Source organism: Schistocerca piceifrons, chromosome X (assembly GCF_021461385.2).
Source record: "Schistocerca piceifrons isolate TAMUIC-IGC-003096 chromosome X, iqSchPice1.1, whole genome shotgun sequence".
Lineage (NCBI taxonomy): Eukaryota > Metazoa > Arthropoda > Insecta > Orthoptera > Acrididae > Schistocerca > Schistocerca piceifrons.
The window spans coordinates 750,229,433-750,251,585 of record NC_060149.1 but is presented as its reverse complement, the minus strand read 5'-3'; the positions used below and the strand labels follow the sequence as shown (position 1 = coordinate 750,251,585).

The 22,153-nt window shown below is 38.3% G+C and overlaps 1 protein-coding gene across 1 annotated transcript in view; it reads left to right on the top strand.

The window, feature by feature from the left end:
* The window catches only part of LOC124721315 (protein ROP), a 103,144-nt gene that overhangs the window by 26,960 nt on the left and 54,031 nt on the right, over window positions 1-22,153 (top strand). Inside the window, 1 exon segment of the mRNA XM_047246227.1 lies at window positions 2,420-2,523. Within this exon segment, the coding sequence (XP_047102183.1) occupies window positions 2,420-2,523 (104 nt within the window).

Here is a 22,153-nt window from a genome sequence, read left to right as displayed (position 1 = left end):
CCTGGAAAAGTGTGTCTTTTCACCCTGGAAAAGTGTGTCTTTTCACCCTGGAAAAGTGTGTCTTTTCACCCTGGAAAAGTGTGTCTTTTCACCCTGGAAAAGTGTGTCTTTTCACCCTGGAAAAGTGTGTCTTTTCACCCTGGAAAAGTGTGTCTTTTCACCCTGGAAAAGTGTGTCTTTTCACCCTGGAAAAGTGTGCCTTTCACCCTGGAAAAGTGTGTCTTTTTGACCCAAAAATCTAAAAAAATTTTTGTCTTGTCCATCTATACACCCTATCTGTGGATTAAATTTATTTCTGTAAAATATAATATAACCCGAATTTAAATTCCAAACACAGACAAAAGTCAACAGGAGCTTCCATCCTTAGCAAGATGATGTCAACTAATGCAGTGTAAGCAGAAAATAAAGATAAGGTGAACCTTGCTGGGAGGAGTATTTTAAACTTCGTGTAAGCTAGGAAAATGAATTCAACATAAATTAACAGAGAGAATTTGCATGAGCATAACCAAATCGGAGATTCAGTTCTCATCTAAAATTCCAAAATTTTTTATTGGTAGTGGGCTTGGTAACAAAAGTGAAGGAAGGAACAAATGGAACACCAATGTAAAATTGCAGGGCTTGGTTAAAAAGATGGTGGTGCCTGTGCACATTGGCTGAGAACACTTTTTCTGATTCTTGTTTTTTCTTTGTACTCAGCAAGAGTGCTTTTGTGGATATACCAGGGTTTTTTTGTGTTGCCAGACCTCATAGGAGTCATGAAAGCAGCTACCTCCAATTTAAATTTCATTCGATCCTAATTGTGTGACATGTGAATTCTTAGAGAAGCTAAAGTGGAAGATGAGCATTTAGAATGTGTCGTGCAGTATCTTTCCAAGACATGGTTTGCAAGTCAAATGTTCAGCCTCTGTGTGATCAGCTGGTGAAGTTCCATTTATCCCAGAAAGCTATTTCTTTTGATATTTGTTTAAACTCTCTTTTTGTGTCAGAAAATTCAGTCATTCCTATTACCATGGGAGTAATTATGTAGTGGATAAAGATTAGTGACAGTGTTGCTACACATTTTTGCTTTGCAGTGTTCATAATTAATTATTTATAGTTGTAATTGTGACTGTATTAGAATTTTTTCAGAGTGATTGGGGAATTACTTATTTCAGTGTGTTCAGAGTTAAATGGACATAATAAATCATTTGTGTGATTACAGTGAGAAGTAATGATTTGTCTCTGTAGGAAAGTAATCATTTTTGAAATGTATGTTAAAAAGGCTTAAAGATATTTTCTTTAACAAAGTGTGCCTATTCATTACTTATTTTTGTCTGTGAAATTTCGGTGGTGCTATGTTGATGATGATATGGCTGAAAGATCATTGAAATGATCATGGTGATGAGAACTGGAAAATTTAATTTGGCTCCTGTTGTCCCACAGTTGTACTGCTGCATTGGGATCCATCTAAGGTTATTAATTTTGTGGTTACTTGCAGTTTGGCATTTATTAGACATCCTTTTTCTTATTTTTACCAGTCACAATTGAACACTTCGGTTTGTTTGTGTCTAGGTGAAACATTGTTTCCATTGGTGTTACTTCTTGAAAATGTTTCCACACTCAAGTTTTTGGCAGAAATATGATTTCTTTGTTTGTCAGAGAACTTCCACATTTGCTGGATTCCATTATCTAATTTATTTGTTCTTTTCTAAATCACTATTGCTTTCACTTGAGAGTCCATCATTGGAGGTTCATTGTGCTCCCTCACATGCTCTGCAGTGGGATGTAATGTAAGGTAATGAGTTTTAACATGTTGAGCTTTGTGATCTCTTCTTTTATGTGATGATTCATAGATCTCAAAAAGAATTAGCATCCTTTGTGTAAATTGTGTCATAATCCTATTGCTGAAGCCTAAGCGTTGTTATATACTTGTAGTCCCATTTCTGAACTTTAAAGGTAGCTAGCTCTTGACATTAAAAAGTATGTCATTTGTTTGTTTTTCATTTCAAATTTATGGTACGTGCATTGTCAAGTATCGTTGTATTCTTAAGATCACAATGTGCTAGTTTTATTAGCTGTCATAATTTGCACAGACATCAGCACAATATTGCTCTGTCTTCTGGTCTTCTGATTATTTTTTTCGAGTATTAGTCACGCAGTGTGAGTGAATGGTGGGAAGTAAACATTCTTGATTTAACTGTTCACGTGTAACATAATTTACATAATTTTTGCGTTGAGATACAGGCTACTCTTCTACAGTACAGCAGATGGAAAACATTGCTTATTTGAAGAAGACATTAAAATAATTGAAATTATTACCTTTTATATGTAATTTGGTGTGTGAGTGAGTGAGTGAGTGAGTGTGTGTGTGAGTGAGTGAGAGAGAATTTATTTTATTTGTGCATGGTACCACTTGTGTAAATACAACATTTTATTTCAGCATGCCCAGAGGAGCTGTTTAACAAATTGTGTCGTGCAACTGTTGCGAAGTTCATAAAAACTTTGAAGGAAATTAATATTGCATTTGTAGCATACGAGGAACAGGTAAAAACATCTTATGTAAAGTTTTTCCCTTTGTGGGAAGCTTTGATGTATCACGTGCTGTTCTTCCTGTTTCCCACACAAATCTGTGTGCATTAACACATTGAAGCTAATTTTTACATGATTTTACTGTCATTAATTTTGTGTGTTGTCATGACTTAACTGTGTTCAGATTTATCACAGCTTGGTTTCATTTCCTTTGCATGGTTTAAAGAACTTCCACTCATATGGCCGTTGGGAAACAGAAATCTGTCACTTTTTGTGTACCACTTAAGTAACTCAAACATAATGGTTTTAAGAGCGAAGTTAGTGCATGGCAAATTTGCTTTAGGGGAAACTGACTTAAGTATTCTTTGTGATAAATCATTTCACCAGTGAGACTGTTCTTTGGCTTCATCTGTTTCTATATGTTCCACTTAATATTCAGTTCACAGTGAAATGTCTTCAATAACAACATGCTTTGTGCACAGCTTTATTGTATGATGACTTTCAGTAGATGTGCTGGTTCTTTTGAGTATGGCGTGTGTTCACTTATTATTATGTTACTCATTTATATACTTACCCTGAAATGCAGTCACAGGGATAAAGCAGTTGTTACCTCTTTAGCAATTGCATGTGGAAAGGAAGTAAAATTCTGTGGTATTAAGAATTCCAGTGAACACAGCACTCATTTACATTGCAATTATAAATTGTTAAATGTTCTAAGGCATATGGTGTCACTGAGTTATCATTGGTGTCCAAAAAGTTGAATCTGCAACTCTGAATGTAGTATGAATGCCAGAAATACTGCCCCAGAACATTGATTTCTTTTCTGAAAGCTTAGTGAATTATCTTTTAAATGATGTTGTCTGCTCTGCAGAACCTGTGCTGTATGGGGAGACATGATCTTTCTAACATAAATATTGGCTTCAGCTAACATGGAAATGAAAATTTACTCAGATACTTGGGAGAACTGCTGAAATTTTGTTGCCTTTCCACTGATGTACTGTTCAATTTGGCTGTCATCCAGGCTGATGTCTCATCTGGGTGAAACTCTGAGCTTTTATCAGTTCATGGATTAGCTGTTTCTGTGAAATCAAGTACAAAATTCCAGATCTGACACGAAGTTTCTTTTGTGACTCATTGATGAATGCAGGTGTAGTAACGTGACTGATAAGAACTCAAGGTGGCTTCTGCATAGTATGATTATTTTGTATGTGGGTGCACCATCCAGAATTGATTGTCACAATATATCTATTCTTCACTGAAGCCTAAAGTTCATTTTTGTCATTGTTTCTTAAGCAGTATTCCATTGGATTGATTAAATGGTTTGCACTTTGAAAGCTGTATGGTTGACTCTCCAGTTGAGTCATACGAAAGTGAAAAATGCATTATTCAACAATCTTGACTAGAAAGCATGGTGGTAGCTGAGACAAGGGTACCATAAAATTTGATGTTTATGTCAATTAAGTCATTTAATTGCTTCTGGTAGGGTATGGTAAGCTGTGTTTGTGAACATTTATTTGGAGAATCAACAACTACATTTCCATGATGATGGGTTTGGAGTAGAATTTGTTTGTTAAAAAAATAAAAATAAATGTTGGAATGCTATTTAATCTTTAGGCTCTGCTGTGGATGGATGAAATTGATGTAGGGGAGTGTCCTACATACCATTTACCTTCAGAATTCATATTACTGTTGTTGGCTGCTTCACATGTGTAAAAATCCATGACGAACGAATGAGTTTTGTTGTGGAGGAGTTGTATATTCTTCAGTGTCACAGTAAAGTATATGTTGTCATAGTGTTGAAAAATCTTCTGTTAAGTGTTCCCAAAAATGAAGCAGTGGCAAACATTCAGTAGTAATTAAACTTGAACATCTATGGCATAGGAATTCCACAGTTGAGGGAATTAATCCAAGGGTAATGCAGCAAGAAAACAGCATAATTATACCATGAAAAACTTTGTTTTCATAAAAGTACAAATCAAAATATTTGGAAACAAATTAATTCTACACTCCTGGAAATTGAAATAAGAACACCGTGAATTCATTGTCCCAGGAAGGGGAAACTTTATTGACACATTCCTGGGGTCAGATACATCACATGATCACACTGACAGAACCACAGGCACATAGACACAGGCAACAGAACATGCACAATGTCGGCACTAGTACAGTGTATATCCACCTTTCGCAGCAATACAGGCTGCTATTCTCCCATGGAGACGATCGTAGAGATGCTGGATGTAGTCCTGTGGAACGGCTCGCCATGCCATTTCCACCTGGCGCCTCAGTTGGACCAGCGTTCGTGCTGGACGTGCAGACCGCGTGAGACGACGCTTCATCCAGTCCCAAACATGCTCAATGGGGGACAGATCCGGAGATCTTGCTGGCCAGGGTAGTTGACTTACACCTTCTAGAGCACGTTGGGTGGCACGGGATACATGCGGACGTGCATTGTCCTGTTGGAACAGCAAGTTCCCTTGCCGGTCTAGGAATGGTAGAACGATGGGTTCGATGACAGTTTGGATGTACCGTGCACTATTCAGTGTCCCCTCGACGATCACCAGTGGTGTACGGCCAGTGTAGGAGATCGCTCCCCACACCATGATGCCGGGTGTTGACCCTGTGTGCCTCGGTCGTATGCAGTCCTGATTGTGGCGCTCACCTGCACGGCGCCAAACACGCATACGACCATCATTGGCACCAAGGCAGAAGCGACTCTAATCGCTGAAGACGACACGTCTCCATTCGTCCCTCCATTCACGCCTGTCGCGACACCACTGGAGGCGGGCTGTACGATGTTGGGGCGTGAGCGGAAGACGGCCTAACGGTGTGCGGGACCGTAGCCCAGCTTCATGGAGACGGTTGCGAATGTTCCTCGCCGATACCCCAGGAGCAACAGTGTCCCTAATTTGCTGGGAAGTGGCGGTGCGGTCCCCTACGGCACTGCGTAGGATCCTACGGTCTTGACGTGCATCCGTGTGTCGCTGCGGTCCGGTCCCAGGTCGACGGGCACGTGCACCTTCCGCCGACCACTGGCGACAACATCGATGTACTGTGGAGACCTCACGCCCCACGTGTTGAGCAATTCGGCGGTACGTCCACCCGGCCTCCCGCATGCCCACTATACGCCCTCGCTCAAAGTCCGTCAACTGCACATACGGTTCACGTCCACGCTGTCGCGGCATGCTACCAGTGTTAAAGACTGCGATGGAGCTCCGTATGCCACGGCAAACTGGCTGACACTAACGGCGGTGGTGCACAAATGCTGCGCAGCTAGCGCCATTCGACGGCCAACACCGCGGTTCCTGGTGTGTCTGCTGTGCCATGCGTGTGATCATTGCTTGTACAGCCCTCTCGCAGTGTCCGGAGCAAGTATGGTGGGTCTGACACACCGGTGTCAATGTGTTCTTTTTTCCATTTCCAGGAGTGTATTTGCATCCTTAGTGATTACTGTTTTAAGAGTATTAGGCCATGTCTATAGCATGTTTTTGTGACCAATATTGTCACCTACTGTAGGGGGCAAACACAAAGGCTAGAAAGACTTCATTAATTTTCAAACTTAAAAATACTCAACAAGACAAACTGTTCAGTTATAACTGCACATCAGTTGGGTTGTGATGTCACCAGACCACTGCCGAAACGGAATGTACTGGGATCCAGGATAGCATGTATAATTGACACACACCACCTGGGAAAAAAAACCACTTGCAATAAAATTAATCTCTACAAATAATGTTATTTATTATGAATATTATATGGGTGATAGAGTACTCTTAGACGGACACATAAATGATGTTAACAACTTGTTCAATAAACAGGACAGAAATATAAAATTTAATTTTGAATATGAAAACAGTGCTAGTATTGACTTCCTAGGCCTCACCATGACTAAAGGCAACAACTGACACACATGCAAAGTTCACAGCGAAACAGTAGACACCACCACACAGAGCTGATCTTGCCACCCTACAAAATACAAATATTCTGTGTACAGAGCACTAGTTAAGTCTGTAATATAAAAATGGATAAATACACGAATCCCAACAAACTGTACAGGATCAAACAAATAGCTGCAGCAAATTGCTATAACAATACAGTTACTGATATCATACCTAAAAGAAGAAAACAAAAATAAACTAACTGCTACACAGAAAATAAAAAGAAACCTACTGCTTGGATACAACAAAACTCTTGTACAAAATAGCAAAAATTTTCAAGTTGCACGACATCAACATTACTTTCGCAACACACACTTAGACACAACATAAAACACAGATACACACATGTAGTAGGCATGTACAAAAAAGTGTTATTACATGCAAAGGCGTGTATGTAAGTCAAACTGGGAGAGACTTAAAAAAAAAATAGTGCCACACAATTAAGCTAAGTCAGCAGTAGCCACAGACATTAAGAACACTCTCCACCCTTTGTATTATTTCATGAATGATCTACATATATTACATAAAATGGACAAAGGACACCGAATGGACTAGAAGTTTTCATTCATGGCACACTACATCGTAACAGTTTGATAAATAAGTTATAAAGTAACAATATAAACTTATTCAAAATTGTCTCCAATGTGGAATACTTGTTTTTTTAATATAGGCAGTTAACTGAAAAATATATTAATATCTTACTGGATAACCAATGAATACCAAATACAATCAATCATAATATCTAATATGTGCTTTTATATCAATATGCCAGTATAAAAAAAATAATGTTCACACATAAAAGAGTGGAGCCCCTCTGCGCCCACACCGGCATGATGCCAACACAAAAGGTCTATAGCCATCTCTGCATATTTGTTAGTTTTCACTAAGTGAGGTCTCGAAGAATGTGGGTACTGTGATCTTTGCATACGTCTGGTTATGATTAACTATTAATACGTGCTCATCTGGAGATAGATTGGGTCAAAAGTTGAACAAAGAGTAGTGATTTGAAGGGCAGGAGAAAAAGTGCCAAGGCGAGAGCCAACAGAAAAAAAAAATCTGTGCAATAGTTCGGTCAGGCTGTAAGAGAAGTAACGATTTTCTTTGCTACCTGCGACAGGTCATGCAAGGGTAAGTTTTGTTAGTAATAGGTATGATGCAGGCAGATATAGACGTTGTGGAGTGGTGATACTCAATGCCTGCAGCTGGGTGCCTTTGCTGGCTTCTCGGTCGGCATCAGCATACCTGTAACAGTTGGGTTCATCATCGGTTAGTGGCAGACAGGTCGTACATTGGATTCACTGTGTGGGGTAGTATTGGCAGTTTGTTTGTGCGTTTGTGTGTGAGGTTGTAGGCTTCCCTGCTGTGGCCTGTTGGTCGGCTGTGATAGCAGTTGGCATATCAGTGTTGCTGATGTGCAGGGGCTGGCCAGTGTTGTCTTTAGTGAGTGTTAGTAGCTGACCATAGATGGTTATGCCCTAGCTAGGTATGTCTTTGGCCACTTATGCTTCCACCTATGGTTGTGATCAGTTTCCCAGAGTAAGGATGAGGGGATTTTTAGTGTGTCTCAAGTTCCTGTATAATCGCGTGGCGAGTTTTTCGAAAATTTCCTTGATGGCTTCAAGGCGGTATTCATTGTGAATATCCATGGTGCGGCTGTAGAGTGTAGCATTGCTAATTATGCGTAGCAATTTGTTCTGTACGATCTGCAGGTGGTGCAGTCATGTAGGAGCTGCATATCCCTAGACATTTGCTGCGTACGTCATCAGAGGTCTAACCAGTGCCATGTATATGGACCTTGACACCCTCCTATTTAGTGTGCTTTCAGTGTTGAGCATTGGATAGTCGTTTGAACCTCACGTGTGCTCTGTTGGCAACGTATTCTGTGGGGTCTCCCCCCCCCCCCCCCCCCCCCCCATTTAAGTTTCCAGTCCAGCCAGACACCAAGGTGTCTTGACTTTCTCTCGGAAATGTATTAGGCATGCAAGTAGTGTTACCTGTCTATAGCGTTGATGTTTGCACAGTAGCTTTGGTCTGTGTGTGAACATAACTGCTTCACATGTGTCAACATTCCAACTAGGGCTCAGCAGTTATTTTCATACCAGCTGAAATAAATTTATATTAGCAGTTAATTTGTTGGACTGTAAACATCTGAATGTGAAAGTGTTAAGTTGTGTTTATTATGTGCTGTGTGTGCCAGATAAATTTCCAGTGAAATGTAAAGATTAATGTACATGTAACTGTAATGCACTTGATGATAGCAAATGTCATACTTACAAATATTAGTAAAAATTGACCTTAGGTAGTTATTGACCATTCAGTCACTGACCTCAACCAATTTCATTCAATGTGGATGTATTAAAGTTCATGTTTTTTATTTTCTATGGCCCATCTGTACATCCCAGCATAGACATATAAATCTGCCTTTAATGATATCATCTTGATAAAACTGTAGTATCAGAGAATTAAATTTGGTGGTTCCCTTGTCCCATTACTATAGTAAGATATATGGAGAGACCATAAAAATTCAAAAACACTCAAACAATTTTAACGGAACAAGAGGAGGACTGAAACTAGACAAATTCTGGCTGTTAATGCTAAATAAAGCAATGAAAAGGTAGGCACAGAAACAAATTACCAAAGATATAAGTACTTGCTGTGTGTGCAAGCCTGCATTGTATGATCATATATTTTTGTTTTATACAGTAAAGAATAATACATGTTGCACAATTTGTGGTTGCACCTGTTAATGGCAATATACTATTTGAAATTGTTAGTGTGTAGAGCTCAGAGAAATACTGCTAAAGCTCATAGGTTTTTCAAGTGACACATTAGTGTAGCTAAACACCAAAAATACAAGGTGTGTTTAAAAAAAATTGCGCAACATTCATAATTTCTCGTGAATGGTATGTTGGAGCAAAATGCGGTTGGCAACCATGACGCACCTGTGTTGAATGTGTAACTGCTGGAAGTTTTGTTGTTGTATATCTGTTAGTTATTGTTCAGTGCTGTATTGAGTAGAATGTTGTTTTGTATGGTTTGTGAATTTTGAAATGCAGGGTTAGAGGATAAATGATTCTGCATTAAATTTGGCATGAAACTCAAGGAAACACTTACAGACACACCAAATGCACCAGAAAACCTAGGGTGGTGATGAGTGCTTAAGCTGTACACAGTGTTACAAATGGTTCACATGGTATAAAAATGGCCATATGGAAGTTAAAGATCACCCTCACTCAGGATTCTCTTCAACATCTACTGATGACGCTCACGTCAGGAATGTCAATGAAATTGTATGTGCCAATCGAAGACTGACTGTCCGAACGATTGCAGAAGAATGTAACATTTCAGTTGAATCATGTCATGAAATCCTGACACAGCATCTTGGAATGCCTCATGTTTATTTTCAGACTGTAACAAGAACTTGAAGTGATACATGACACCATTGACTTTAGTATGGCCAGAGAATATGGATGTGTAGTGTGGCATCTGTTGCTGCAGTTATAACATTTATAACCTCTCCTATTTCAAAACGGAAAAATTGCAGTAAGTTCATTACACTGTTGGGAGATTTCCATCTTCACCTCATTTCCTGTTACATGTTTGTCCCAGAAGTAGCTTAAATAAGGCAAAAAAAAAAAAAAAAAAAAAAAATCCAACCATTACTCTAAACCAAGGGGTTGTAAGTGTAATTTCTTTTGACATTGACATGCTTGTTGTATGCTCAGTGGCTTGAGCAAGAGATTGAGACACACATAAGTGACAATTGTGACAGATTGGCTGCGATTTCGAACTTCTTGTCATTGTTTGTGTCTTGTTTTTAGTCTTTCTTCCCCTCTTTGAAGAGAGGCAGTTAAAAGTACCTCACATTTACCTGTTGGTTGATTATTAAAATGTCATCATTTTTGTAATATCTCACATCTTTTCAGTGCTTTTTATTGTAGAAAAAGAGTACTTTTTATTGTAGGTAAGGGTGAATGAGGAGCAGTTGACAGTGTTCAGAAATACTGTTCTCAACCATGTAGTTGATCCCATCCTTTATTATTGTCACTGAATTCTTATTGACTGGGCAATGACGACTTAAAATTGAATTGAATAAATAGTCATAATGCAGATAATCTTGATATAGGCATTTTCACATGTGCAAACTGTTTCCACAGATACATGCCAGCAGCCCTTGAGGAGCATGACATTAATACAACTTGACCTCCTGGTTTTGAGAATTCATTGTCGTGTGAAGTCTCCAGGAGAATGGTCTGGCATGGAACCAAAGACCAATATATGTTCCTAGTGAATCTTCCTCTGTGCAATTTATATGAAAATCCATAAAAAGTGCTATCAGTAGTGGGTGGTGGTGATAAAACTTGCTGAGCAACCAGCAGTTTTAAAGTCCACTATTGCTGTGAGCAGTGTCAACTTTGAGTACTAACCTGGCTCAAGTTAATGTCATAGGGGTTGGTTATACATCAGTCTAAAACCAATGCATTCTAAACTATTTTTTTAGTCCCATAAATATTTTGTATTTTAAAAAATCCTATACTGAATGCCATAACATATAGAATAAAAAGATAGCGTTTAAAGTTCTAAATAATGAGTTACAAAATTTTAAAGATCACAATAAACCCAGAGAATACTTGTGCCCTGCACTTTGACTAGAACACTCTGAAACGTGAAAACTTGTTTTTTTATTTTCTGTGTAGTTATGAACTGTAACAACTGTTACCTGTGAACATAAATCTGGGAGGAACTGGCTAGAGCACAATAGATGGCTGTTTCTTGTACCACTAGCAAGCACTTGTCAGTCAACTGAAGAACTGTAATGTTCAGTCTCTAATGCAGTAACATCACATTCTTATGGACTTTCTTAGCTGCTAAATTCAATGTCAAACTCAGGATCACTATAGCCATCCTTTTTTGAAAGCATTACCTAAACAATAATATAGGAGTGAGTCTGAAAGTGCACATTTTGTTGTTGAGTATCCAAAGCTGCATGCAGTAAATATGATATCTAGTGGCAATCACATCATCCAAATCATGACAACCAGGCTACAAATGTAGTATCAGATGAACTCTAGTGCCAAACTCTTATCAGTGCTGAAACGGCTTTCCTTATTGAGGGGAAATTGCCACTTTTTGCGCCATTCAGATATTGTGTCTAAGGGATTTTGTAATTGGTGTTGATCTTCTGACAGCTTTACTGGGTAGTAAAGTACAGCATCATCTGCAAACAATATAAAAGAGGGCCACTCAGATTGTCTCCTAAATCATTTGTGTGGCTCAGGAGTAGCAGAGGGCATATAGCACTTCCTTGGGGACTGCCGGATATCTGTTCTGTTTTACTCAATGATTTTTCTATTGATTACTATATACTTTGAACTTTGATAGGAAATGATGAATCCAGTCACACAAATGAAGCAATACCCCACTTCGATAGTGATTTCATATAAATTTTATTAAAGGCCTTTTACATAATCACTTGGAGTGTTGCACATCTAATAGTTAGCTGTAGGTAGGTATTACCTGGGATGATTAGGTGAGGAAGTAGGTGATAGTAGTTATGGCTGTGGCACGTTTGCATATCTTTATTTTATAAATTTGTCTGTAACTTCTGATACGTGCAGGATTCACAGTGTATCTTATTGCAGTGTTTTTCTGACATCGACAGCTTTCATTTGATACTTTCTATGATTTGATCTGTCTAGTGGTCTGTTACTAATTTCTATTTTCCCGTGTAATATGTATAATTAAAAACAGCTGCAACTTTTTTAATACTTAGCATAGAATCATTTACATCTATAATCTGCAAGCCAGCGTCCTCATCACTTGTAAACGAAGTACTGATTGCACGAAAGCAAGCAGTAAGAATGTGTGTTCACCAGTGATCGTTTTGTGGGTTCCGCTTTAAGGAGTTCGGCAGTTTAACTGCACCACTACACTACACACATCCACTAATGAATTCAGTTGTAAATAATCCATCACAATTTGTGAATAGTGATAGCCATACCTACAACACTAGAGGAACAAAAAAGTCAAGTATTACCCATTCTTAAAGCTGTCAGTGGCTCAGAAAGGAGTGCAATATGCACCAACAGAAATATTTGATCATTTGCTCAGTACCGTAAAAATTGCCTGACAGGTAGAAAAGCAAGTTTTAAATTTAACCTACGATTCATGAAAGGAGAAAATATAAAAATGCAGTTAATGAAGCAGGCAAAAAGGAATACAAACGTCTCAAAAATGAGATCGACAGGAAGTGCAAAATGGCTAAGCAGGGATGGCTTATCTCACTAGGGGTAAGATAGATACTGACTACAGGAAAATTAGAGACCTTTGGAGAAAAGAGAACCACTTGTATGAATATCAAGGGCTCAGATGGAAACCCAGTTCTAAGCAACGAAGGGAAAGCAGGAAGGTGGAAGGAGTATATAGAGGGACTATACAAGGGCGATGTTCTTGAGGACAATATTATGGAAATGGAGGAGGATGTAGATGAAGATGAAATGGGAGATAAGATACTGCGTGAAGAATTTGATAGAGCACTGAAAGACGTAAGTCGAGACAAGGCCCCGGGAGTAGACAACATTCCATTAGAACTACTGACAGCCTTGGGAGAGCCAGGCCTAACAAAACTCTACCATCTAGTGAGCAGAATGTATGAGACAGGCAAAATACTCTCAGACTTCAAGAAGAATATAATAATTCCAATCCCAAAGAAAGCAGGCGTTGACAGATGTGAAAATTACCGAACTGTCAGTTTAATAAGTCACGGCTGCACAATACTAACGCGAATTCTGTACAGACGAATGGAAAAACTGGTAGAAGATGACCTCGAGGAAGATCAGTTTGGATTCCGTAGAAATATGGGAACATGTGAGGCAATACTGACCCTACAACTTATCTTGGAAGCTAGATTAAGAAAAGGCAAACCTACATTTCTAGCATTTGTAGACTTGGAGAAAGCTTATGACAATATTGACTGGAATAATCTCTTTCAAATTCTGAAGGTGGCCGAGGTAAAATACAGGGAACAAAAGGCTATTTACAATTTGTACAGAAACCAGATGGCAGTTATAGAAGTAGAGGAGCATGAAAGGGAAGCAGTGGTTGGGAAGGGAGTGAGACAGGGTTGTAGTCTCTCCCCAATGTTATTCAATCTGTATATTGAGCAAGAAGTAAAGGAAACAAAAGAAAAATTCGGAGTAGGTGTTAAAATCCATGGAGAAGAAACAAAAACTTTAAGGTTCGCCGATGACATTGTAGTTCTTTCAAAGACAGCAAAGGACTTGGAAGAGCAGTTGAACGGAATGGACAGTGTCTTGAAGGGAGGATATAAGATGAACATCAACAAAAGCAAAACAAGGATAATGGAATGTAGTCGAATTAAGTTGGGTGATGTTGAGGGTATTAGATTAGGAAATGAGACACTTAAAGTAGTAAAGGAGTTTCGCTATTTGGGGAGCAAAATAACTGATGATGGCTGAAGTAGAGACGATATAAAATGTAGACTGGCAATGGCAAGGAAAGTGTTTCTGAAGAAGAGAAATTTGTTAACATCGAGTATAGATTTAAATGTCAGGAAGTCGTTTCTGAAAGTATTTGTATGGAGTGTATCCATGTAAGGAAGTGAAACATGGACGATAAATAGTTTGGACAAGAAGAGAATAGAAGCCTTTGAAATGTGGTGCTACAGAAGAATGCTGAAGATTAGATGGGTAGATCATGTAACTAATGAGGAAGTATTGAATAGAATTGGGGAGAAGAGGAGTTTGTGGCACAACTTGACAAGAAGAAGGGATCGGTTGGTAGGACATGTTCTGAGGCATCAAGGGATCACCAATTTAGTATTGGAGGGCAGCATGGAGGGTAAAAATTGTAGAGGGAGACCAAGAGATGAATACACTAAACAGATTCAGAAGAATGTAGGCTGCAGTACGTATTGGGAGATGAAGAAGCTTGCACAGGATAGAGTAGCATGGAGAGCTGCATCAAACCAGTCTCAGGACTGAAGACGGCAACAACAACAACAACAACAACAACAACAACAACAACCACCTTTACAATCTTTTCTCATAGACAATTCATCCTTCCATGGATGAATTTCCATTTTGAAAGTGGTAGCCTGTTAAAAGAAAACTAGTTTTTTATGTGTAGTGACATAAGTAGGACTAAAATCTCTTGATAAATGTTAACGTTAATCGTGTATCATCTATACATGTAAATTGATTTGTTCCACATAATTTCACTAAAAGAATTGTTCAAATGATCCATGGAACATGGAACTGACTGACTGTGGTGGTGGAGGGTGCTTTGTGTACCACTGTATTTTCCCCCTTGTCCTATCCCACTCATGAATGATTTGTGAGAATGATTGCTGGTAAATTTCCCTACCTTTGTGGTCTTTTTGTGAGATACGCAATATATTAGTCAACTCGTCTAGGAAAATGTATAAAGTTTCAATGTGCTTGCCTCATCACTGTGATTTTTTGCTGTTTATTTGGTTCTACTGCTATATTTGTAAGCCCTGTTACATAGAGTCCCTGGAAGTGCAACATCCATCTTATGTTTTGTTCACTGTAGTACTGCTGTCTTCTGCCCTGCTGCTGAACTCACAGTTGTGTCCCTTATTGCAGTTCTCACTCCATGAACAGACTACTCTTAATGTCACACTATGATAGCTTTACTCAATAGACAACATTTGAGATAAGTGTACAGACAAGGAGAACAATGGTACGATTGTTCCTCAAGGAAAATTGGCTTATTCCGTGCTACATGAAATGCCGGAAGATGACATAGTGATTGCAACACTGAACTCTTTATTTGGGAGGACAGTGGCTCAAATCCTTGTCTGGCCATATAAATTTAACTTTCCTGTGGGTTAAGGAATTCACTTAAAGTGAATGTCGAGATAGTCCTTTTAAAAGGATGTAGCTGCTTTCCATGCCTATCTTTCCCCAGAGTTTGTACTTCGCAGCTAAAGACTTCAGCATTGACTTCATATCCTAATATTCCTTCCTTCCTTTCTATATGTAACAGGGAACTGTCTTGTTGAAATGTGTAATCTGAGTTCACCTGATGGAGGAATGGACCCCAATTTCTAACGCAGGCTATTCCAACTCAGTCCCATGTAACATGGGCACCTTTAAAGTGGACCTATAGCAAAGTGTTTGCATCTTGTTTGTCCTTTGCCATTTTGGTAGATGTCATGAGACATTTGCATAACTGAAATAATTACTTATAGGGAACAGTATAATGATTGTTTCCATGTGCAGTCAAATTAATGCATTACTTGATAAATTGTATTTATTTGAAAGACAGCTTAGTAAAGGAAACACAACATTTTTTTAATATCTTCCATCTCTGTGATCACTTCCAGACAGGTTTCATACATTTTCAGCAAAACATTGTGCAACTTTGTCTGAATTTTGAGATATTTCTGGATCTGATAGCCTAAAAAATGAACTGAAATTATTTAGCACTCAATTTTCAGTTGCACCAGGTAGTGTACCTTTGGAAATGCAATTAGAACTGATTGACTTACAAGCTTGCTCTCTGCTCAAGGACAAGAGTTACACGTGCTAGAATTTGTTGTGATGGTACAGGACATTACATGTGTAAAAGTGTTCCCTGTACTACACAGAAGGAAGTTCTACTGCTTCTGACCTGTTTGGCCACTCCTGCATGCTCGCTCTTGGCCATGTTCTGTAATCCCATAGCATATGGTTCAGTTGCTTGACTGCAAGTGCATGAGCTGTTTGCTGCTTCTACTTACGGATATCCCTTTGCATGCACACAGGCACTAGAATTGGAACAGCCCATACTAAAATTCCCCCGAGGGAACACTTACAGTTCACTATACCCCTGATGCACAAATTGGAATTTCATGTTTTATCAAAATGCACTCCAAACTATCACATTTGGCAACTGAGCAGTGTCGCTCGACAATGCAGGCAGTTGGTGTATGTTCGTAATGGTAGTATCTTCACGCATAAGAAGCCATCATTATAAAACAGGTTGAAAAAGGTCTTATCAAAATCTATTTCCCACTCGACACAGTAGAGGACGTTCTAGTGCACAGTTGTTTGTGGGATCCGTAGACTATGAAATAATTATGACAGTGGTGTATGCCACTAGTCCAGCATACTGCAGAATACTGTGACTCATTATGTTGACATATCAACAAAGACTGCAGTTCTCCAGTGTGGATTGAATGCTGTGGATGATGCTCTGTATTCCATTGTGGCCATACAGAAAAGATGATCATACCATGATAATACATTTTGTGGTCTAGTACCCACTCTTCTATTCAAGTGCGCCCTGTATGAGGCAAAATGACATGATACAACAAACCCATTTCCTGGAGACCAATCATTCTGTCAATTTGAATTTGTGCATCAGCTGAATATTGCACTGTTTATTGGTGAGTCATTTAAGCATTTTCTACTACATTTCTGTTTCATTTTATGCATCTTCCATAGCAGCTCTTACACACTGAGGTGACAAAAAGTAATGGGATAGCAATATCCCCACGTACAGATGGCAGTAGTATCACATACACATGGTATGGAAGGGCAGTGAATTGGTGGAACTGTCATTTGTACTGTGGTGTTTCGTGTGAAAAGGTTTCCGACATGATTAGGGCTGCTTAACAGGAATTAAGACTTTGAACGCAGAATGCTAGATGGAGATAGAGGCTTGGGACATCCCATTTCGGGAATCATTAGGGAATTCAGTATTCTGAGGTAGTGTCAATAGTGTGCTGAGATAACAAAATTTGATGCATTACCTCTCACCACAGACATCGCAATAGCCACCGGCCTTCACTTAACGAATGAGAGCAGCGGCGTTTGTGTAGAGTTGTCAGTGCTGACAAACAAGCAACACTGTGTAACATAACCACAAAAATCAATATGGGACATATGACAAATATGTGTGTGTGTGTGTGTGTGTGTGTGTGTGTGTGTGTGTGTGTGTGTGTTAGGACAGTGCCGTGAAATTTGGTGTTAATGGGCTATGGCAACAGACAACCATTGCGAATGCCTTTGCTAACAGCACATAACCTGCAGTGCCCCTTCTGGACTCGTGACCATATCGGTTGGACCCAAATGACTGGAAAACTGTGACCTGGTCAGATGACTCCTTATTTTATTTGGGAAGAGCTGATGGTAGGGTTAGTGTGTGGACTCAAGTTGTCAACAAGGCACAGTGCAAGCTGGTGGTGGCTCCATAGTGGTGTGGGCTGCATTTACATGGAAAGGACTGGGTCCTTTGGACAACTGAAATAATCATTGACTGGAATTTATTCAGTTCAGCTACTTGGAGGCCATTTGCAGCCATTCACGGAGTTAATGTTCTCAAACAACGGTGGAGTTTTTATGGCTGACAATGCAACATGTCACCAGGTCAAAATTGTTTGTGATTTGTTTGACGATCATTCTGCACAGTTTGAGTGAATGATTTGGCCACCCAGATTGCCTGACAGGAATCCCACCAAATGTTTATGGGACATAATCGAAAGGTCAGTTCGTGCACAAAATCCTACATCTGCAACACTTTCGCTATTACAGACGGCTATAGAGGCAGCATGGCTCGGCATCTCTACAAGGATTTCCGACGACTTGTTGAGTCCATGCCACATAGAGTTGCTGCACTACACTGGGCAGTAGGATGTCCGACACAATATTAGGAGGTATCCTACGACTTTTTGTCATCTCAGTGTATCATTATCTCTGTCGCATGAGATGATGATTCTGGGGCTACACGTGCATCATATCTGTACATTCATGAATGCTTTTTAATGGCATGCTGTTACAGATATCCATGTTTGGATTCATTAGAGACAGTCATTATGGGTATTGTGATTTTTTACAGACTTGAAAAGTATCCAACAGTTTAATGCTTCTCTTAGTTTCCTTCCTTAAAACTGGTATTTAGCTTATGCAACAGACAGGAGAACAGTTTTACTCTTGGGCTTTAGAAGGTACAGTTTATTTCTTCTCTGCCTGTGTACTGCTAAATAGACGAGAATTATACTAAAGTTAGTTGATAATTTACAAGACAGTAGAAGTGGAGAAAATATTGGTTGCTGAACTTGAGGAAGGGAAAAAATGAAGTTAAGTATGAAGTTTGGAAAAGATTCATAATGTCAGGTTACAGTGACCAGCCATGACAGAGTATGAGAAGTGTGAATAAATCCTGCCATCACTGGTGAGAGAAATTGCACAAATTCATGCATTTTGTGTGAATTGTGAAATGATTTAAAATAGCTTTTGCATCTACAGAAGCACTTGATACAATGTTTTGGCTCCAGTCCTAGCCATCAAATGTTTGGCAGGATACTACTTCAGAAATTCTCACTTTTTAATGTGATCAGGCTCACAAAACTACTCGTTTTATTAATGTGTACACATGGGGCAGATCAGTTTTAAGAAACAGTTCAGTTTGATTCTATGGTTTCTGTCATTTCTTTTTCTGTGTTAGCAATTTTCGAAGTTTGGATTTAGGTTTGTGAGCTCTGTTGACTTGTCCTAGTATATAGTCCAGCGAAGGAGTGGAACTACATGGCCTGCTAAGTAGTTTAGCATTGTTGCTAGAGGTCAGTGCCATAAGGAGAGAAAAATTGTTTATGATATGTATTAAACTATTGGTAGCTCATGTGTTGGATGTGATAGGTTAGTCATATCCCTAAATCATTGGAGTGGTTCCTTTTGATTACTGTAGCAATAATTTGGTTATTTTGTTTTCATATATTGGCAGTTGCCAGAAGACTGTTCTTTTGTAATATTAGTAAGTGTACTGTACATTCTATTGTAGAGCATGACTGTAATAAAAGTTATCTTAAAGTAGGGTGTTTAGCATGGGCTGTTAAGGAGTGGGAACTACATGACGCTTTTTATTGGTTGGTGTGAAATATGTGTAATGTTTACTAGAAAATGCTGAAGATGAATTTCAGGTAACTTTTCTTCATTGCTGCTTTAGCAGAGGTTTTTGGAACTTCTTAAATTGTGATTTAATTTTTACATGTATTTATTTTCATGCTTGCTGGTGTAGTTTAAGTAATATTTCTGGTGTGTATATTCAAGCTTTTATTGTGTGCAAAATTTGCATAATTAGTGAATTACTCATATTTCCTTTCCAGGGCTTTTCGAGTTGTAAAAACTGCTGATAAATCAATTACTTTAGTTTTGCTAATGTTGTTAACTTCCGAATTTACTTTTTGGTTTCTGTTAACAGTCTGTCCAGAGGAATTATTCAATGAATTATGTAAATCTTGTGCTGCCAAAAAGATAAAGACATTGAAAGAAATCAACATAGCATTCTTGCCATATGAGTGCCAGGTTTGTAGCTGTTACCGTTCTCCCAGTGTAGACGATTTCACTATTTTAATGCTTGCTGCCTGTTAGTATCGGACTTGATGTTCAGCTTAGCTAACTTCAGAACAAGAAACAGCATGTTAAATGTACCTCAGTTGATTCAGATTAGTAGTCTTAAGTGTCTGCAGTAAAATGTTAAATGAGAATTAGTTACAAACCTTTTCAATTATGATGAAATATGAGTAGATGCACACAAGGTTAGATAATAAAAATTAAGTTTTGAATGAAAATATAATTATGGTTCTCTTTTTAACCAATTTGTTGTAATAATAATTTCAAAATTGCATAATGTGCACTGATAAGTGCCATTTGTTTTATGTAAATTATATGATCATATCACCAACAAAGTAGTTAGTTTTAGGAATTAAATGTGAAAAATGGTATCATTTAAATTAGTTTTGTCTCAAGTTTTTACATATCCTTGATATCAATATCTAAGTTTGGTTAGGTGTTTTTCAGTTTATTAATTAGTTTGGTTATCTGTGCCTCATTTTCAGATTTACCTCTGTCAGCTCCATACACTATAGAGATTAAATAAAAGGTATCAAGTTGCAAAATCTAGCAGACCATTTAGTGCTATTGAGTTGGGGTGTAAAGCAACCACATTTTCGTTTCTAGTAGTTGAATGATTTTATGTACTGGGAGATATCAAAGGTCTCCATTGAAACTTTGCAACTGATACTGTTCTACAGCATTAAAAATTTTGAACATGTAAAAGATACTAAGATAATTGGTAGTGACTTTTTGCTGATCTTTTGACATTTCTTTTGCTCCAAGTTGGACCATGCACTCATTTAAAGGAAATGCAGTTGTTTGGAAAGTGCTAGGGATTGATTGTCCTCAATCGACAATTCACTAAAAATTGTGAATGCTTCTGGAAGTTGGCTGAAATTGGACAGCAGTCATGTGACATCTCTCACTTGTGTGGTGCAGTCTTTGTCTTGACTGACAGATTTACTAAAGAATTGTTCAGGATCTGTCTGCAGTTAAATATTTGTGACAAGCAAGATTATAAATAGGTTTGCTGCTAATTTCATTTGCATCATTTTGTGTTGTGCTCTTAGGTTTATACCCAACCACACCCATTAAAATTGCGACATATTCTGAATAAACGTCAAAGTATTAGTGACAAGGAAGACTATAAACACGATTTCCCCTTGTTTTATTTGCAACAATTTAAACTGTGCTCTTAGGTTCCTGCCTAACATCATCATTGGTGCTTGTGACATATTTGAAAATAAATAGCCAAAAATTTGTGACAGGCAAGAATATATTGCATTTTACTTGCAACACTTCAAGCTGTACTTTTAGGTTCCTGCCTAATCACACCTTCAGGAATCACAACATGTCGAAGAAAAAAAGGTCAAATACTTATGACAAGAAGCAACATAAATGTCATTGCTGGTTGTTTCACTCACATCAGTTTCATATTTTTACTCAGACTGAACTCACAAAATCGAAGGAATTCATTACTGAGAGAGCACACTCTTACAACAATGAATATTGCAGAATATACTACTGTTACGTGAATAGGAAACTTCCAGAATGTGTTACAAATGTGAAAGTGACACACCTACCTTTGAACCTACTACCTTCAATGTAACAAGACACATCTCTTCACATACAAAATAATGCTTCAAAATGTTCATAGTAAATTTTCTTAGAACATCTGCAACTAATGTCATTCATTGGCATCCAATTATAACACATCACACCTAGTGTGATAAATCTACATTAAAATATCATACAGTTGTAACACACAAGTTACAATATGAAAACAACCAACATATAATGAACCCAATATGGCTTCTCAAATGTAGGGAGCAATGGACATCTCATAACTGCTTTCCAGTTTTAGCCAAATGCCAAACACACTTCAGATTTTTAGTCACTAACTTTAATAAACAATGCTGTTGTTTGTCAACAAAGCCACATAATTCATAACCAGCTTTCTAACTGTATAAGTTGTGACCTTAGAAAAGTTTGTTCTTTGTTGCTGTAAGTCGCCACTCTTGAACTGGGAACATTTGTGTGGATGTAGATAAGAATTATGGAAGGCTGGCTGTGTGCTTTACAAAATTTTGTTCATGAAAGATCTTTTATTTCTTTCGACATAGGCTCTTTGTCATTGTTTGCATAAAAAGTCATCATGATCATTAGTATATTTCATTGAGAGGTAACGTATTCTCATCAAAACAATTAATTTTGTTTGTGTTATTGCCTATGAACCTATGTAGCCATTAATCAGTTAGGAGAAATGTCATGTAACAGTCTGTCCAGAATTGATATGTGATTGTTACGTTATGGTATTATAGGATTTTAGAACAGTCGGGCTAAAAAGTT